Source organism: Prionailurus viverrinus, chromosome C2 (assembly GCF_022837055.1).
Source record: "Prionailurus viverrinus isolate Anna chromosome C2, UM_Priviv_1.0, whole genome shotgun sequence".
NCBI lineage: Eukaryota > Metazoa > Chordata > Mammalia > Carnivora > Felidae > Prionailurus > Prionailurus viverrinus.
The window spans coordinates 99,242,880-99,261,439 of NC_062569.1; the positions used below are offsets into that span (position 1 = coordinate 99,242,880).

At 39.6% G+C, this 18,560-nt stretch overlaps 2 protein-coding genes and 1 pseudogene across 8 annotated transcripts in view; 1 reads left to right on the top strand and 2 right to left on the bottom strand.

Moving 5' to 3' along the window:
• The window catches only part of CCDC191 (coiled-coil domain containing 191), a 90,300-nt gene that overhangs the window by 57,380 nt on the left and 14,360 nt on the right, over positions 1-18,560 (top strand). For all 5 annotated transcript variants that reach the window (XM_047874264.1, XM_047874267.1, XM_047874266.1 and 2 more), the window contains 4 exons: positions 246-347; positions 11,220-11,363; positions 16,296-16,448; positions 16,966-17,111. In XM_047874264.1, the coding sequence (XP_047730220.1) occupies positions 246-347; positions 11,220-11,363; positions 16,296-16,448; positions 16,966-17,111 (545 nt within the window). The remainder of the gene's footprint in view (positions 1-245; positions 348-11,219; positions 11,364-16,295; positions 16,449-16,965; positions 17,112-18,560) is intronic.
• On the bottom strand, positions 342-4,110 carry LOC125174670 (ATP synthase F(0) complex subunit B1, mitochondrial-like; annotated as a pseudogene).
• ZDHHC23 (zinc finger DHHC-type palmitoyltransferase 23) overlaps positions 8,287-18,560 on the bottom strand; it is a 37,532-nt gene continuing 27,258 nt past the window's right edge. For 2 of the 3 annotated variants that reach the window (XR_007155496.1, XR_007155495.1), the window contains exons 5-6: positions 12,741-12,911; positions 8,287-10,187 (exon numbers count right to left, since the gene is read on the bottom strand). Coding sequence is in view for 1 of the 3 variants with exons in the window: in XM_047874272.1 (XP_047730228.1) it covers positions 12,799-12,911 (113 nt within the window). In the remaining 2 variants the exon portion in view is untranslated. Of the gene's footprint in view, positions 10,188-11,865; positions 12,912-18,560 lie in introns of those variants that run through there. The other variant, XM_047874272.1, reaches the window with a different exon arrangement.

An 18,560-nucleotide genomic window follows, 5' to 3' on the forward strand; every position in this document is an offset into this window, starting at 1 on the left:
AAAAGTAATGTCCTTTTCTTGCTTAGTATCACCTTCCCAAGTAGAAGATAATTATTTTGGAGATACTTTTAAGTTACACAAGTGATCACCTATTTGTTGGATTTTCTACTTTTATCATGAAGTATAGGCTTCTTGCAGGGACAGAGCGGGCACTTTGGTAGATATTTGACTTTCTTCAATATGGAAAATCTTATGTCCATACAAATACAGCATTCTCATTGTTTACTGACTCTAATGTTGATTAGGCCCAGTTAAAGGCCCAAGAGGAGGACCGTCAGAAGAGGGAAGCAGAAGAAAAGGAAGCTCAGCTTAAGAAAAAACAAGAAGAGAAGAGACTGCAGAAAATGGTTTGTAGCAAATGTTTGGTCAGCCATACATAGCACCTGTCTCTTAAAGCCTATTGTGTGCATTACTGTGGCCCTGTGCACCTTCTCCATCCCAGAACTTCCAACCAGAACACTCTTTTCACACCTCTACCCTTTTTTTCTACCTTAGTTAGTGAAAACCTGCTCATTCTTCAGCTTAAACAGAACTTCTTCCAGATTAGCCTTTCTTGCCTTGTACACTGTCTTCTCCACCCAAGGTTAAGTTCCCCTTAATGGACTCTGAAATGTATTTCCTTCAAAGCATTACCAGGGCTTGTAATTAAGCATATGTTTTGTGGTTGTCTTATTGATTTCGGCATCCGCAACTAAACTGAAATCTCCTTGAGAATAAAGGGAGCAGTCTGGTGCTGCTCACTGTTGTTTTGGTTAGCAGTATAGTAGGCATATAGTAGGAACTCAGCAAGTGTGTTGAATGAGTGAATAGATGAATGAACAAATAAGTGAACAAATGGAGGAAAATACACACAGAAGAAATAAGAGCTGAAACTCTTACTTTCAAGATTATTAAATTCTGGTTGAAATGATAAGGCCTAAAATTGCACACCTGTCAGACAGTGTAGTCCAGCATATGTTGTCTTGTGCCTCAAAGTCCAAAGGAGATCAAGAGAGTCATACAAGGCAAGACCTATTAAGATTTGGGGGATATTATAGACCTTTTTGTAGAAAAGAGATTCAAATTGGAAATTGTATTAGTCATGATTCTACAGAGAAATGGAAGCAATAAGATTTATGTATAAGGAAGAGATTTATTATGAGGAATTGGCTCACATGATTATAGAGATTGAGAAGTCCCACAGTCTGCCATCTGCAAACTGTAGACCCAGAAAAGCCAGCAATGTAATTCCAGTCTGAGTCTGAAGGCCTGAAACCAGGATAATTGATGGTATAGATTCCACATTGGGAGCAGGACAAGACCAATGTCCCATCTCAAGCAGGCAGCCAGAAAGAAAAAAGAGGCAAATTGTTCCTTGGACAATGCCATTTGGACATTTGGGAGGACAGTCTACAAAGTCCATGGATTCAAATGCTAATCTCATCCCAAAATACATTCACAGACACACCCCTAAATGTTTCATGTAGGCATCCTGTGGCACATTCAAGTTAACACATAAAATTCACAAGTCTACCCCTTATCAACTTGGCATCCATACATATCTTCTTAACTCACACTTGATCTCCAAATAAAGACAACAACAAGATCATAATTCTGCTTAACTTGATACAACTATCCTGCGTACAAGTGAAAGCATACTAACTCCTTCCCCAGAAGAGGAAGTAAAGTTGTTGAGTGATGTTTACTCTTCTCGTTGCTCTCCCATAACTTAAATACCGTGATGTAAAATTAAAAATACTTAAACACAATGATACAAAGTCAATACATCTTATATTACTGTTCATTGCAGAACATTTGAGAATACCAAAAAAACCACTTTTTTTAAATCTATGAGCTCAGCACTAAGAGGTAACTATTTAATACCTTAGTATATTTACTTCTTTTTCTCTAAGCATCTCTCTCTTAATAGATTGATAACCAGGGGGTGGGGGAAGGGGCGGTATATGTAGCTTTTAAGCTCCTTTTTTGCATTTCAGAGTCTATCATGAGTATTTTCACTTGTCATTCACAATTCTTCAAAACCTATATTATATGCTGAAGGTCATTTTTTTAAGTTTTTAAATTAAATTAGTTAACATAGAGCATTACTACTAAAATGTTAACATATTTGTTTCAAGTGTAGAATTTAGTGACTCATCACTTACCATACAACACCGAGTGCTCATCACAAGTACCCTCCTTAATACCCATCATTTTTAAAAAATAAACTTTTTCTTTTGGATAATTTAGGCTTACAAAAAAATTGCAAAGGTAGTACAGGGAGATTTCCTACAACCCTCACTCAGTTTCAGTTTCTCCTTTAATGTTACCATCTTATATTACCGTGGTATGTTTGTCAAAGCTAAGAAACCAACATTATTACATTACTATTAACACCAGACATTATTCAGATTTCACCGATTTTTCCAGTTTTTCTAACTTTTTTCCTGTGTCTTCACGTAGTGGAAAGAGCTAGGGAGCTTTGTGAAATCAGATTTCACTGATTTTTCCAGTTTTTCTAACTTTTTGCTGTGTCTTCACGTAGTGGAAAGAGCTAGGGAGCTTTGTGGGGTCTCTTTTATGACAGCACATCCCATTCTGAGGGCTCCACCCTCATGACCTAAGCACCCAAAAGCCCCACTTCCTAACACCATCACTTTGGGCACTTTGGTAGATATTTGACTTTCTTCAATATGAAAAATCTTATGTCCATACAAATATAGCATTCTCATTGTTTACTCTTCCCTTTCGGTATCCACTAGCTCAGTCTGTAACCTTAAAGCCCTTGCCTGTATGAGGTTCCCCCTCCACTTAGGTGAGATATGGGGGGCAAGTCTGGGCAGAGCTCTCTTCCCCCCAGCTGCAGTAGCAGTCCACTAGTACACTGAAGTAGGGCCACTTGCAGATGAAGGCTTTGTTTCCCAAGGGAGAATGGTTTGGGCAGATTTTACAGTGACTGCTGTTACTCTCCCCGAGCCAGAACCATGGTAGGAACTTTATCTGGATTCCCTCGATTCTCTCTGTGACAGCCTGGTGGAGTTCCTAGAGCAAAAGCCTGCAAAAAGGTGGGAACCTCCCTATCACTATGACCTGCAGATAAAATATAACATTAGTTCAAAACAGTAGACCAAGAGATTTGTCATATAGACTAGTTTCCCTTTAGTAAATCTACTATAGCTGTTTCAATAAAGATAGATGCATGTTCAAACTGTGTTTGAGCTTTCTTTGCAAGCAGCTTCAGATCTAAAATACATTTGGCAGTTGTCTCCTTTGCTTCTGGGCAGTCGTGCTCTCCACAGTGTATTTCTCTACCCAGTTTATCATGAGGTCTTTTTCCTTCTGATGCATCATATTCTGCACAGGCAATTCTTTACCTCCTTGTGTACTTGATACAGCCATTCCTAGTAAGCAACCACCAAGGCCATGGCAGCATTATTCCTCTGGACAAAAAGATAATGACATTTCTGAACTAGTGCCTGCTATGACTTCTCTGAATCAGTCACATCCTGGATGTATTTGATGGGAGCCTGCTTCTCTTCTTCTAGTTGGGATTTTTTTTTTCTTATTATCTGTTTACAGTATGAGGTACCATATTTTCTAATTACATAGATGAGCAACCCTACTGTTGATATGGTAGATAAGGTTTCTGGGGCAGTCTCATGTATTTCTTTGGATAAGAAATACAAGATAAGTCCTTTGACATGTTTCAGGATAAAGGAACTAAAACAATTCCTTAGGGATAAGCCTATGACAAATTTGTCCTGTATATTCAGAAAGAAATGGTTCAGGGTTAAGACATGACTGCCCTTTCTGAAAGGGCCTACCTTGTTACCTACATTTTAGCTGGTGCTAGAAATTCTGCATTCTTCAGAGGAGGCCACTGTAGCTATGGCAGGAAGTATGACCTGGGACAGCATGGTCATTCATTGATAATCCAAGTGATGGTGGCTTAGTGTTTCCGTGTCCCTGACAGGGTAGCTTGTCAGATGTAGCAGTATGATGGCCACTTGTGGGTCTCATTCAGTGACCTTTTGAAAATAAAAATCTAGGGGTGCCTGAGTGGCTCAGTCAGTTAAGCCTCCAACTTCAGCTCAGGACATGATCTCACAGCTCATGAGTTCTAGCCCCACATTGGGCTCTGTGCTGACAGCTCAGAGCCTGGAGACTGCTTTGGATTCTGTGTCTCCCTCTCTGCCCCTTCCCCGCTCATGCATGCTCGCGCGCTCTCTCTCTCTCTCTCTCTCTCTCTCTGTCTCTCTCTCTCTCTGTCTCTCAAAAATACACATATTAAAAAAATTATAGAAAAGAAAAAAATCTAAACTTTGACATCCCATTGTCCATTTTTCTGAAAAGCTTACTTTCTAGTAATATTTATCTGGCAGTAACTTTTATGGATATATAAATATGTTTTTGATTAATAGACAGTTGATGAAGTTTTTGGTTGAAAAGATAAATTTATCAGAGAAGACCAGACAAGATTTGAAGTCTTCCATAATTGTGTAACAAGCATATTTGTTCACTAAACAAGTATCTATAGAGCCTCTACTATGTGCTAGGCATCATTCTAGGTATTAGAATAGAGCAATGGAGAACACAGACAACACTTCTGCCCTTGCAAAGATTATATGCTACCTGGGGAGAATAGGAAGTAAACAAGGTAACAAAGAAGTAGGGAGGGAGAAGTAAAATGGGGGAATGAGGGAAGCAAGATGGAAAGGCTTCTCTGAGGAGGTGATATTTGAGCTGTAAGATGCTAAGGAGGCTTCTGCAAGGTCCAGTAGGGGCATGTTAAATGTGAGATACCTATTACACATCCAACTGAATGTATCAAATAGCTGAATATATAAGCCTGGATATGAAGATTGTAGTAAGGAACGTGAAAGTCAAAAACATGTCAATGTTATTAATGCTCTGGGAATGGATGAAATCAGCTTGGGAGATTGGATGGAGAAGAAATATAAGGGTCCAAGACCAAGTCCTAGAGTGTATAAATAATTACTGAGGATGAGAAGCTAATGAAGTAGAAAAGAACCAGAAGAAATTTTTGTCAAAAAGGCTGAGAGAAAAACCATTTCTGGAAAGGGGTTGATGGTAGTTAACTGTACTAAATAGTGCTGAGTTCAATTAAAAGGAGGACAGACTCTTTGATTTGGCAAGATGGAGCTCATTCATGACTATGAGTATAATAGGGGTCACATGGGATCAAAGAAGATTCTGTCATGGCTGGTGATTGTTTTTTCTGCCTTATTTTATTTTCTAAAGATGGGAGTTACATGTACATAGTTGCATAGCGATGGGAATGATCCAGTAGTGAGGGAGAAATTCATGATACCAGAGAGCAAAGGGTATAAATTATAGGAGTATATAAATGTTCCAGAATATGTGCCAGAACACAATGAAAGGGTGGCTTATAGTGGACAGAAGGCAGAGAGTTTGGGAATGGTGTTGACTGCCCTGAGGTCTTCTTAATTCTTGCTGTAATTCCTGGTCTTTCAAAGTAGTAGTGGTGGAGAAATATACACATGCACATATACACGTTCAGATTAGTCTTATTTTTTGCACATCACTTGTTGAATAATTTAAATCAGAAAGATGCCCTAATTTTTTATCCCTTCTTAGCCTGAGTGAACTATGCTATATGAAACCCCAGTATAAGTGCCATCTCAAAGCAGACACCATCATTTCATGTAATCCTTTGTTTTATATACAGGAAATGGAAAATATGGTAATATTAATGAAATACAGTGAACTCTTGAGGAATCCTTAATCAAGAGGTAAAATATGTATTTAAGTAATTTGCTGTGGAAACCGAATTTTGGCTCAAGCAGCTTTCTATTAAATGTTTTTCTATTTTTTTCATGGAAAAGTAAACTTCAAAGAAGGCTATTTTAATTTGCAACGATGTGGAAGGAACTAGGGTGTATTATGCTAAGCGAAATAAGTCAAAGAAAGACAAATACTGTATGATTTCACTCTTGTGGAATTTAAGAAACAAAATAGATGAACATATGGGAGGAGGAAAAAAGGGAGAAACAAACCATAAGAGACTCTTAAGAATAGAGAACAAACTGAGGGTTGGTGGAGGGAGGTGGGTAGGGAATGGGCTACATGGGTGATGGGTATTAGGAGGGCACTTGCTATTGATGACCACTGGGAGTCGTATGTAAGTGATGAATCACTGAATTCTACTCCTGAAGCCAATATTGCACTGTATGTTAACTAATTAGAATTTAAACAAAAATTTGAAAAGAAAAAGTAATAAAGACTCATTTTCCCTGCTCCATCCAAAAATGGGTTTTCTTTTGAACCTACAACATCAGCCATAGAGTTGTAATTCTAGGAAAATATTTACACCATAACTTAGGTGTGTGTGTGAACAGGGTTGGTGAGACTGAGGATTTCTCCAAAGGCTTATTGTCTGTGTTGAATTACTGTCTGTAAGTTGCAACTGCCATCTCAATGCTACAGGGACATTTCGGTGGATGTGAAAATGGCTACTTTTCTGTTTTCCTCCCCACATAACCCTCAGCTGCTCCTTGTTACTCATTAAGAAAATTCTTATAAATGATTTTTATTTCTGACCATTCATTTCAATATCTCAAGTGTCTGGAATAAAGATTATAAAGATAATTTTATGTTAGTGATTTAGAGAATGTGGACATTTCATCTTGAGGAATGTGTACTGAAACCGGTAGTTTGGAATGTAAGATCAGGACAAATCTCCCTTCCATATCAGAAATGTTCCACTTGCTTCTCTCATTTTTTTTTTCTTGCGTAAGACTCAGCAGTGAAGCAGCTTGTCAGAATCAGCTAATTCAGCACACTTTTCCTCAAGTGAAATTGGGGGGGGGAGGGTAGAAAAAGAAGCTTAAATTCAATATTTTTATATTTACACTACATAGATGACAACTACTGTAAAGTCTTTGCTTTTGTTCTTGTGACTCTCGTAACGGGTATCAGTTGCTACCACTCACCTTTTTAAGGTAGTTTTTTCTCTCACTTTTATTATAGCTCATTTTTATTAAAAAGAGAAATACAAGAAATCCTAATACCTTTACAGTAAACCATTAAGCTTCCGTCATCTTCCTCACTCAGCCTCTCGGGGTGCAGTTCTTCTTTGAAGAGAACGGAGGTGTCTTTTCTCAGTGCATCACCACGGATGGTGAAGCTTTCTCCTCCTCAGAGAAGGGAGGGCTGCCTAATGATCATCAAATATTTTTTTTTTATTATTATTTTTTTAAATTTTTTTCAACGTTTATTTATTTTTGGGACAGAGAGAGACAGAGCATGAACGGGGGAGGGGCAGAGAGAGAGGGAGACACAGAATCGGAAACAGGCTCCAGGCTCTGAGCCATCAGCCCAGAGCCTGACGCGGGGCTCAAACTCACGGACCGCGAGATCGTGACCTGGCTGAAGTCAGACGCTTAACCGACTGCGCCACCCAGGCGCCCCGTCAAATATTTTTAACTCTTTTTTGGACTTATTTGTTCATCACGTTTTTAAAAATCCCAGTGTAAGAATATTATTGTAGGCATTAAATGGAGTATAGAGTATCTTTAAATTTAAATAGGGTATTATTTACATATAAATCTCTACCCCATAATCCAAACGAAGGGACTGTATTGCTACATTTCCCATAATAATGAGGGGAAAATATTGATTGCTCTTCTAACTAGATGTTTTACTTTGGGGGAACTTAGTGACATACAAATCATCTGTGAACAATACTGAATATATCTAAGAATATGTACAGCATTCATTCATGTAGTACTTACTACCAACTTTTCCCCACCCTCTTGGTAGAATTGTTTCCCATGATGCTCCAGTGTTCTGTTACCATGATTATCACACTGTTTAGTAGTTAGATGTTGAAATTAAATTAATTAGTTATTTGTTGAAATTCATTAGTGTTTGGGTCATGGCATTTTTACTTATTTTTTGCAGCTTTGCTGAGGTATAATTCTTCCTAATGAAGTGACCCTTTTGTCATGATATAATGACCTTTTTTATCTTTTATTATAGATTTTGGCTTAATGTCTGATGTAGATATAACTACCCCTGCTCTCTTTGGTTTGCATTTGCATGGAATATCTTTTTTCCATCCCTTTACTGTTAGTCTCTGTGTCCTTAAAGCTGAAATGAGCCTCTCCCAGGCAGCAGATGGTTGGGTCCTGGGTTTTTTTAATCCATTCAGCCACTGTATGGCTTTTAATTGGACAATTTAGTCTGTGTGCATTTAGGTTTTTGTTTGTTTGTTTTAGAGAGAGTGCAAGTGGGGGAGGGGCAGCGAGAAAGAGAGAGAGAATCTTAAGCAGGCTCTACGCTCAGCATAGAGCCTGACACAGGGCTCAATCTCATAACCCTGAGATCATGACCTGAACTGAAATTAAGAGTCAGATGCTTAACTGAGCCACCCAGGCACTGCAGTCTGTGTTCATTTTAAGGTAATTGATAAGGGGCACCCGGGTGGGTGGCTCAGTCACTTAAGCATCCAACTTCAGCTCAGGTCATGATCTCACGGTTCATGAGTTCAAGCCCCACATCGGGCTCTGCACTGACAGTGTGGAGCCTGCTTGGGATTCTCTCTCTTCCCCTCCCCTGCTCATGCGCTCTCAAAATAAATAAACTTAAAAAAATAAATAAAGTAAATGATAGGTGTGGACTTACTCTTGCCATATTGTTTATTGTAGTTTTGTAGTTCCTTTATTCCTTTCTTCCTCTCTTGCTTTCTTCTTTTGTAATTTAATGATCCTCTGTAGTGGAATGCTTTGATTCCTTTATCTTTTTTTGTGTACTTACTATAGGTTTATGCTTTTTGGTTATAAGGCTGACATAAAACATCTTATAGTTATAATCGTCTGTTTTAAGCTGATAAGTTTGTATACAAACTTCTACATTTTTATACTTTCGCTCCCAGTTTGTGTTGATGTCACAATTTACAATTCTTAATAGTGAGTATCCATTAACAAATTATCACTATAGTTATTTTTAATACTTTTGTCTTCTGACCTTTATACTGGAGTTATAAGTGATTCACCCACCACCATTATAATATTAGAGTATTCTGGATTAAACCACACACACACACACACACACACACACACACACACACACCTTTACCAGTAAATTTTATTGTTTTATAATTTAATATGTTTTCATGTTACTAATTAGTGTCCTTCACTTCAACTTGAAAAAGTCCCTTTAACACTTCTTGTAAGGCTGGGCTATTGGTAATGAACTCTTTCAGCTTTTGTTTGTAAAACTCTTTATCTCTCCTTCAATTCTGAAGGACACCTTTGCCAGGTAGAGGATTCTTGTTTGGCAGTTTTTTTCTTTCACACTTTGAATACATCATCCCACTATCTCTGGCCTGCTAGATTTCTGGCTGAAAAACTGGCTGACTGTCTTATGGGAGTGCTCTTATATGTAACAAGTTGTTCTTCTCTTGATGCTTTTAAGATTCTCTCCTTGTCTTTTAACTTCTGACAATTTAATTATGTGTTTTGGTGTGTGTCTCTCTTTAGATTCATTTTGTTTGGTATTCTTTGGGCTTCCTGGATGTGTATGTCTGTTTATCTCCCCAGGTGAGGGAAGTTTTCAGCCAGTACTTCTTTCAATAAGCTTTCTGCTCCTTTCTTCTCAAACCTGTATAATGGAAATATTTGTACCTGTGATGGTGTACCATTAGTGCCTTAAGCGATTCTTTGCTCTGTCTTTATGTTGGCTGATCCTTTCTTCTGCCTGATATAGTCTACTATTGAACCCCTCTATTGCATTTTTTCAGTTCAGTTATTGTATTCTTCAGACATATGATTTATGTTTGGGGTTGTTCTTTAAATATATTTTGTACCTCTTGGAGAAATTCTGTCTTTCCTCATGCATTGCTCTCCTGACCTCAGTAAGAATCTGTACAACCACTGTTTTGAACTGTCTATTAGGCAAGTCACTTATTTCATTAAGATTGCTTTCTGGAGATTCATCTTGTTCCTTTGTTTGAAAGATATTCCCGTTTCTCTATTTTTCTTGACGCTCTTGGTCTCTGCACATTAGATAAAGCAGCCACCTCTCCTAGTCTTAACAGAGTGGTCTTATGTAGGAGATGAACCTTGTCAGCTTGGCCCAGGTTCTTGGTTGTCTCTCAGACCTCTGTGATCATTCAGTCTGCTGCCTTTGTTCTTAGTTCCCGATAGTTGAGCCTGTACCAAGACCTGTCAGTGTTCCAAAGGGGAGAATCTCAGTCAGCACCTGGATGCAAGCTGATTAAAAACTGTACCCTCAGGCAGCAGCTGGAAATGTAGGTAACTAAGCCCCTTTGAGAGAAACTATGAGATGTGTCTTTGCCTGCTCCCTCTGCACTGAGCCCAGGTGTGTAGCCACAGGGGGAGAGGGATGCTTCTAAACCCATTTAAAAACTGCTTCTTTGTTACAGTCCTATAGGACCTGTGAATATAAGCTCCATTGGCTTTCAGAGCCGGGCAAACCAGGGTCCCATCCCTCAGGTGGTTGTCATAAATGTTGGGTAACCAGATTGTATCCACACTCCTTCCAGAGAGATGCTGGTGGTCTTGTTTTATCACTGGAGTGAGTTAGAGGGAGAGGACAGGGGAAGGCCCCATCAGACAACTTCAGTCTCTGGGGAAGACGATAGCCAACCCCTGAATGTGTGCTAAATTAGAAACTGGACCCTCAGGAATTAGCTTATAAAGTATGCCATCAAACTCTTTCAGGGAAATACTGGGAGATGGGCGCTTTTGCCTGCTCTCTCAGGGCTGAGCCCCACGGGGATGGCTGTAGGGAGTGCTCACACATCCATTAAGAACCATTTCTTGGTTTTGTGTATCTATGGACACAGGCTCCACTGGCTTTCAGAGCCAGTTGTTTTAGGGGCCTTTCCTTTGGGTTGGTTGTTTTAAAAGTTGAAATACTAGATGTGCAGTCCAAACCCTTCATTCCTCAGAGAGAAGTTCGGAGTTGGGAGTTCCCTTCCTGTTGTATGGTGCAGTGCCAGGGATGGGGTTCAGTCAAGAATGTGTTTCAGCCTTTCCTACCCACTTTGATGTGGGTATTCTCTCATTCACCAGATATGGAAGTCGCTCAGCTAGTTTCTGGACTTCTTTTAGAGGGAAATGCTCCATCTGTGGCTATACACTGAGTGCATCCAAGGGAAGAGGGAAGTCCAGGACCTCCTAGGTCACCATCTTGGTCCTTCCTCAGCAGTTTTACTTTTTAATTTTTCCCAGAAAGAACTAGAGAAGCAGAAGAGAATTAAGAGGAACCAACAGCTGGAAGCAGCAGCTAAAGAACATTATGAAAGAGTGTTGCTAAGAAAAAAAGGCATGGAGCCTTGGAAAAGATTGAGAATGCAAAGCAAGCAAAACATTCAGGTATAGTGTCACGAGCTTCCTCCCAAAATTACAAAATGAATAAATAGAATTTTCAAATAGAATAACCCCCCAATTAGGATTTGATGGTTGTTTGTTTGGTGTTTAAAAGCCAGAAATATTATTCCAGACCTACTATTTGAGTATATGTATTTCTTTATTTGGGATAAGAGCTCAGATTTGGTCATCAAAGATGGAGGAAGATTTCTGTAATTAGGTAAGTTGGAAACAAAGTGAGGTTTGTTTTGTTTTGTTTTTAGTTTTAGAGAGGGAGTTGGGGGGGGGGGGGAGGGAGAGAGAGAATGAATGAATGAATGAATGAATGCATCCCAAGCAGGCTTCATGCTCAGCATAGAATCCAAAGCAGAGCTCGATCCCACAACCCTGGGATCGGACCTGAGCCAAAATCAAGAGTTAGGCACTCAACTGAGCCACCTAGCTGCCCCAAAATTAGTAAATGTTTTTTATTAAAGACTTTCAAAGTAAGATAAAGAGAGTCCTTTCTCAATTTTAGCCATGTTTTTAATAAAGAGAAAATGACTACCATAAGGAATATTAGTCAGGTTTCTACTTCAATAAAACTGCATAACAAACAGCCCTCAATAATCAGTGGCTTATTTCTTACTCACATGTCTGTGGCCCAGTTGTGGATTACATTCAGATCTCTCCAAAGCCTCTTTCTGGCTTCAGCAGTAATTTAGGCCATGCTTTTACCTGGTAGATGTCTGAGGTACCAAGACTAAACCCAAATATGTACACCAATACAAAGCCTCTGCTTGTATCACATCCACTAACATTTGATTGGCCAAAGTAAGTACCAGAGCCAAACTCAAGATCATTATGGGAGAAAAAGGTTCCTACTTCATTGGGAGGCACTATGATATGACACACAAAAAGTATGGGTGTATAATCCTATTATAGGTACAGTAATCTACTCTGCCACACAGAAATACATAAAATCAAATAACATTAAACTTCAAATTTACCCACTACATAGGGCAGGACATTCTAAACAAAATGATCAGAAGCTCAAAATGGATAAAATGTTATTTTCAAAATGCTGTCTAATAATAAGCACAGTAATCTATACTAGTTATGACCACTCTTACTTACACGTTTGGCCAGGTTAATACTGAAAAGTAAAACTAGCATTTTTGATTATGAAAACCAAATATAATAAGAGTCCCACAAAATTGAGTAATGCTGTGGGTTATACCTCTGTGCACATGACTTAGGCTGTTTTTTTCCTCCCTACCTAATCTATTCATTCTTCATTCTCTTTGTTCTCTTCCTGTCTTTCACACTTTCTTTCTACCTTCCCAAAATGTCCTTCGCACTGTCTTTTCTCTGTCCCTGATTTTTTGCACTCAGCCTCCTTACCAGTGGTTCTGGAACTGTTGAGTATTCCAGACCTGCTGATGAAGTCAGTTTGTGGTGATCAGGCCTGAGGGCAAGAGGATCCATCTGTGCCCCAAGCCATTGCTTTTTGCTTTGGCTTTTTCTTGTAATGAGATAGGAGGGCTGACTCCCTGGTCTTCTGAATGAATGAATCTGGAAATGAAATTTGAAATTTGAATTGAAATTTGCTTCTTACAATATACTACCAAATGATAAGTTGGTTATCTCTGATAGTTTGCTATCCAATTGAATTTCTAGTTTTGTTTTACCTGGCTTTTGTATATTTTGGGGAGATTTTCAATTATTAATACACAAAGAAAAAGTAGACAGGGAGTGGAAAGACTCACTCTTATATTTTTATAAGCTCTTCTTTTGTCCTAATTTTTTACTAAACTAAACCAAAAAAGGTATAACATCTTGGAGGCTCCTGGGTGGCTCAGTCAGTTAAGCATCTGACTTCAGCTCAGGTCATGATCTCACAGTCTGTGGGTTTGAGCCCTGCATCAGGCTCTGTGCTGACAGCTCAGAGCCTGGAGCCCTGCTTCAGATTCTGTGTCTCCCTCTCTCTCTCTCTGTTCCTGCCCCACTCATGCTCTGTCTCTCTCTCTCTCAAAAATAGACATTAAAATTTTTAAAAAAATTTTAAACATAAGGTATAAGATTTTGAAATGAAATTGAATCTATGGGTGAATAACCAAATGAAAAAATTTTTTTTAAGTTTATTTATTGGGGCGCCTGGGTGGCTCAGTTGGTTAAGCATCTGACTCTTAGTTTCAGCTCAGGTCATGATCTCAGTTTCATGAGTTCAAGCCCCATGTCAGGCTCTGTGCTGCCAGTGTAGAGCCTGCTTGGGATTCTCTCTCACTCCCTCTCTGCTCCTCCTCCACTTGCACTGTCTCTCTCTCTCAAAATTAATAAATAAACTTTAAAAAAAAGTTTATTATTTTTGAGAGAGAGAGAGAGCACAAATAGGGGAAGGGCAGAGAGAGAGATAGGGAGACACAGAATCTGAAGCAGGCTCCAAGCTCTGAGCTGTCAGCACAAAGCCCAAACTCATAAACTGTGAGATCATAACCTGAGTGGAAGTTGGATGCTTAACCAACTGAGCCACCTAGGTGCCCCCAAATTAATTTTTTTTAATTTATTAGAATATAAAAATAGGAGTTTGAGTCCAAAAGGACAATTATAGGCTTTAAAAATAGAAAATCCCTAAATAGATTATTAAAAATAATAGTGATAATAAATGAATAATATAAAAACAAGAGGACAAAACATAAGAGACTCTTAAATATGGAGAACAAAACAGAGGGTTTCTGGAGGGGTTGTGGGAGGGGGGATGGGCTAAATGGATAAGGGGCATTAAGGAATCTATTCCTGAAATCATTGTTGCACTATATGCTAACTAACTTGGATATAAATTTAAAAATAAATAATTAAAAAATAAATAAAAATAGAAAAGCCCAATTAAAATAAAAATAGGAAAACTGTTCTGAAACCAGTATTTCCAAACTTTTCTGTTCATAAAACCTGTTTTCTTTTCATCTGGAGAACTTCTAAAAATGAACATTCCCTGGTGCCCCCTCCAGGTATTCTCAGTAGGACTGAGTTGTGGGCTGGTATATGTGTCAGGGAATCTGCATTTTTTGAAAGTAGCCCAGGAAATTCTGAGTGTCTGAGCACCACATTTTAGGAATCACCTCTGCAGCTTATGACGAGAGTATTAGCTTCCTATTGTTGGTACAACAAATTACCACAACTTTAGTGGCTTAAAACAACCCATATTTATTATCTTAAAATCAGGCTTGCGGGGCAAAGGCACGTTCCTTCTGGTGGTTCCAAGGGGGTATCTGTTTCCTTGCCTTTTTCACCTTCTAGCGGCCACCTGCATTCTACTGCCCCCTCCTCAAATCACTCTTCTCTCTTGCTTTCATGTCACATGTCCTGATACTGCCCACCTCCCCCCAACCTCTCTCTGACAAGGATACTTAGAATTACATTTAGGGCTCTCCCACATAATCCAGGATAATCTCGTTTAAGATCCTTCACTTAATCACATTTTAAGATTCTTCACTTAATCACATTTGCAAAATCCCTTTTACAATGTAAGGTAACATATTTCCAGGAATCAGGCCATGACTGTCCCTGAGGGGCCATTATTCAGTCTATCACAACAAGACAGTAGAATTTTAGAACATTAGCAGTCCTCTCCATCTCTTTCAATATGTAATAAGAGAACTGAGCCTTAGAGAGGAGAGCGGACGTGCTCTAAGTTACACAGCACATTGGTTACAAAGCTAAAGTGTGGCACCCGTTTCTGCCAGAAACCCTGCCCAGATCTGGCATTCCTTTGAACTGTGTAAGAATCAGAGTATTTGTGAAGACAACAACCACCAGTTGAAACTTAAAAAGTAAAATGAAGTAAAAGAAAAAGTTCTGGAGGACAGTAAAAGGAAGGGGTTGCTTCTTTACCCATCAGAGTTGGCTTCCAGAAGAGATAGAAAAAAGAAAGGTCCAGTTCAACAGTTCCTGGCTTGTTTGTAACATCTTTTCAGAAGGGTTATTTAGCTTTTCCCTTAAACTCATATATGCTATATGCTATTTATTCCAACATCCATTTTCAGAATTTCCATGGGATTTTCTGATAATCTTTTTCTTCTTGGTTCTCTGTTTTCCCAGAGAATAAAAATCAGGGAGAATAGGAGGCTCCCCTTGCCTTTCGGCTCCCAGGCCAGGATGAGTGAGGACAGGCAGTGGTCTCAAGGGCCACAATGGCCTCCTGGATGGTTATTTTGACCAAGAAATATGACTGTCAGGAGATTCGCTTGGATCATTCACAGTGCTGGATAGCTAGACAAGGCTTGGGAAAATTTCTAATTGTCTGGACAGGATTGAGAGAGAAGGATTTTTCCCTCCTGCCTCTTAAAAGAATGTAACAGTTACCTTTTAAAACCCATAAACTCTGAGTTACATGTTTGTTTTGATAGAATGATGCTCTGAACCTTTTAAGTTGGTAAGACATTAAATTATTCATCATGTTATTTTCCTATCAAATGTTTTTGTGGTTTATTGATAATGTCTAAATTTCAATTCTGGTGACAGCTCATACTATAAAACTAATTGAAAGTATTGGCATTTCTTCAGTTAGATGGTGGTTAAGTACATACTAGAGAAGTTTATTACGGAGTTGCTGTCTAAGCTCCAGGAGAACAAACTGACAATGTCAGCTACTCACTTCAAAACTCGGTGCAAGTGAAATATGGCTTTGGAGGTTCATTCCATTTCCCTAATAACCACCCAGTCACTGTGGTCTTTAGGGAGTCATCGCTGAAAGGCTATACATGATGTGAATCTAAAACCCCCATAAAAAAGGGTCAGTAGTCAAAGCTCTTAGGACATAGTCTGAATGTCCTTAGTATTCTTACCTCTACAACTACCTACATGTGTTTTATAGCATCGTTTGCTAAGGTGATTTGTGCTTTCTTAAATGATTAACCATATAAGGAATAATTTCCTTTTCTCATTTAAAAACTTCTCCAGGTGGCAGAAGAACATCACTCTTTGGCTCTACAGAGAAAATGCCTGTTGTCTTGGCTCCAGTATAGTCAGGAAAGCCTGGCTAGGAAGACAGCCTGGGCTGATCGATTTTATTGCCAGATATTGCTTAGGAGAGTTATCCGGAGCTGGCTACAGGTAAGGCCACAGGGAAGGATGCTTTAAATACATGTCCCTGCTCAGTCCCATGTAAGAAAATCAGATGCAATCCAGATGTCCATAATCATTGGTTTTTCAAGAATATAGAATAGTCAATTCAGTTCCTTGCTTTGAAATGAATATGAAAATGTCAAATCAATTCTTAGTATAAAACATTTCACAGTTTCATAAGCTGTATAAAGTGTAATGTATCATTACATCAGCTTTTGTTTTTATACTCATTTCTTGTTTCTTGTCCCATAATTGCTCAAGTGATTTTACTAGAACCCTACCCCCGTCCCAGGCTTATAATTGTTTCTACACCTCTGGTTCCATTATTGTTTAATACATTGCAGAGGATATTATCTTGGCTGCCATGTTGTCTTTTTCTCCTTCTGCCTCCAGTGTCCTTTCTTCCTTTGTTTTGTGTTTGCTTCAATTCTCTTTTGTACTGCTTATTTGTTCCAATTCTTTATGATATTATTTGTCTCACTGTTATTCCCGTCCTCATCCCTAGTACATGACCGAACTGGAGGAAGACATACGAAAACTGTGTGTACATTTTCTTCAGAAGAAGATGTTCAGGGCCTGGTTTAACGTGGTCAGGGAGGCCAAGACTGATTCCCAGAGCAAGCACAAGATTGCGGTGGAACATAGTGACAGGTGAGGTTCTGATTTCTGAGAAAATTCACTCAGACTTCACAGCTGCTCTGCAATATATTGTTTTATGTTTATTTATTTATTTTTTTTTGTTTTTGTTTTTGTTTTTTTTTTTTTTTCAACGTTTATCTATTTTTGGGACAGAGAGAGACAGAGCATGAACGGGGGAGGGGCAGAGAGAGAGAGAGAGAGAGACACAGAGTCGGAAACAGGCTCCAGGCTCCGAGCCATCAGCCCAGAGCCCGACGCGGGGCTTGAACTCACAGACCGCGAGATCGTGACCTGGCTGAAGTCGGACGCTCAACCGACTGCGCCACCCAGGCGCCCCTATTTATTTATTTTGAGAGAGAGAACATGAGCGGGGAAGGGGCAGAGAGAGACAGAATCCCAAGCAGGCTCCACATTGACAGCATGGAGCCTGACTGATGTGGGACTCGATCTCAGGAATGGTGAGATCATGCCCTGAGCCTAAATCAAGAGTCGGACACTCAGGAGCCACCCAGGAGCCCCCCCGCCCTTTTTTTTTTTTTTTGTATTTTACAGAGAGAAAAACAGCAATCAAGACACAAGTTGGAGGGAGGCAGAGAGGGAGGGAGAGAGAATCTTAAGCACATTCCACACTCAGCATGAAGCCTGACATAGGGATCCATCTCACCACCCTAAGATCATGACCTGAGCTAAAATTAAGAGTCAGATACTTAACCAGCTAAGCCACCCAGGCACCCCTGCTCTGGAGTATATTCTATGCCCAGAATATGTCTGAAAGATGAGGTGGGGGCTAGGAGAGCTGGACACTCGAAGATACCAGAGAAGGGTAAGAGTCCTAGCTTGCCCACTGACTACAAGGATGAAGGCAAGGCAGTGAACTCCTAGAGCTCCAGGGTCCCAGTCTTAAAATGAGGAGGAGGATGCCTGCCCTCTCTACCTCTCTACCTCACAGGGGCTTCCCAGAGGATAAAACGATAGGAAATCCATGAAACACACCTGAGCAAAATGTATCGTATACTTTATTAGTCATATAGGTTTATCTTTTAAGTTCAATTATTTTAACATTTATTGTGAAATATAACACAAATATAGAAAAGTGTGCTTAAATCAATCATACAAATACAGCCTACTGAATTACTGTGAATTGCACACTCGTGTCACCATCACTCAGGTCAAGAAACAGGACATTGCTGGCCCCTACAAATCCCCACGGGCAACTTCCTAATTGCAAGCCCTGCCCTTCCCTCCTAAAGGTAAACTACTCTCCTGACTTTTAAATAATGAGCACATCCTGGGGCACCTGAGTGGCTCAGTCGGTTGAGCATCCGACTTCAGCTCAGGTCATGATCTTACCATCCATGAGTTTGAGCCCCACGTTGGGCTCTGTGCTGACAGCTGGGAGCCTGGAGCCTGCTTCGGATTCTGTGTCTCCCTCTCTCTCTGCCCCTCCCCTGCTCGCGCTCC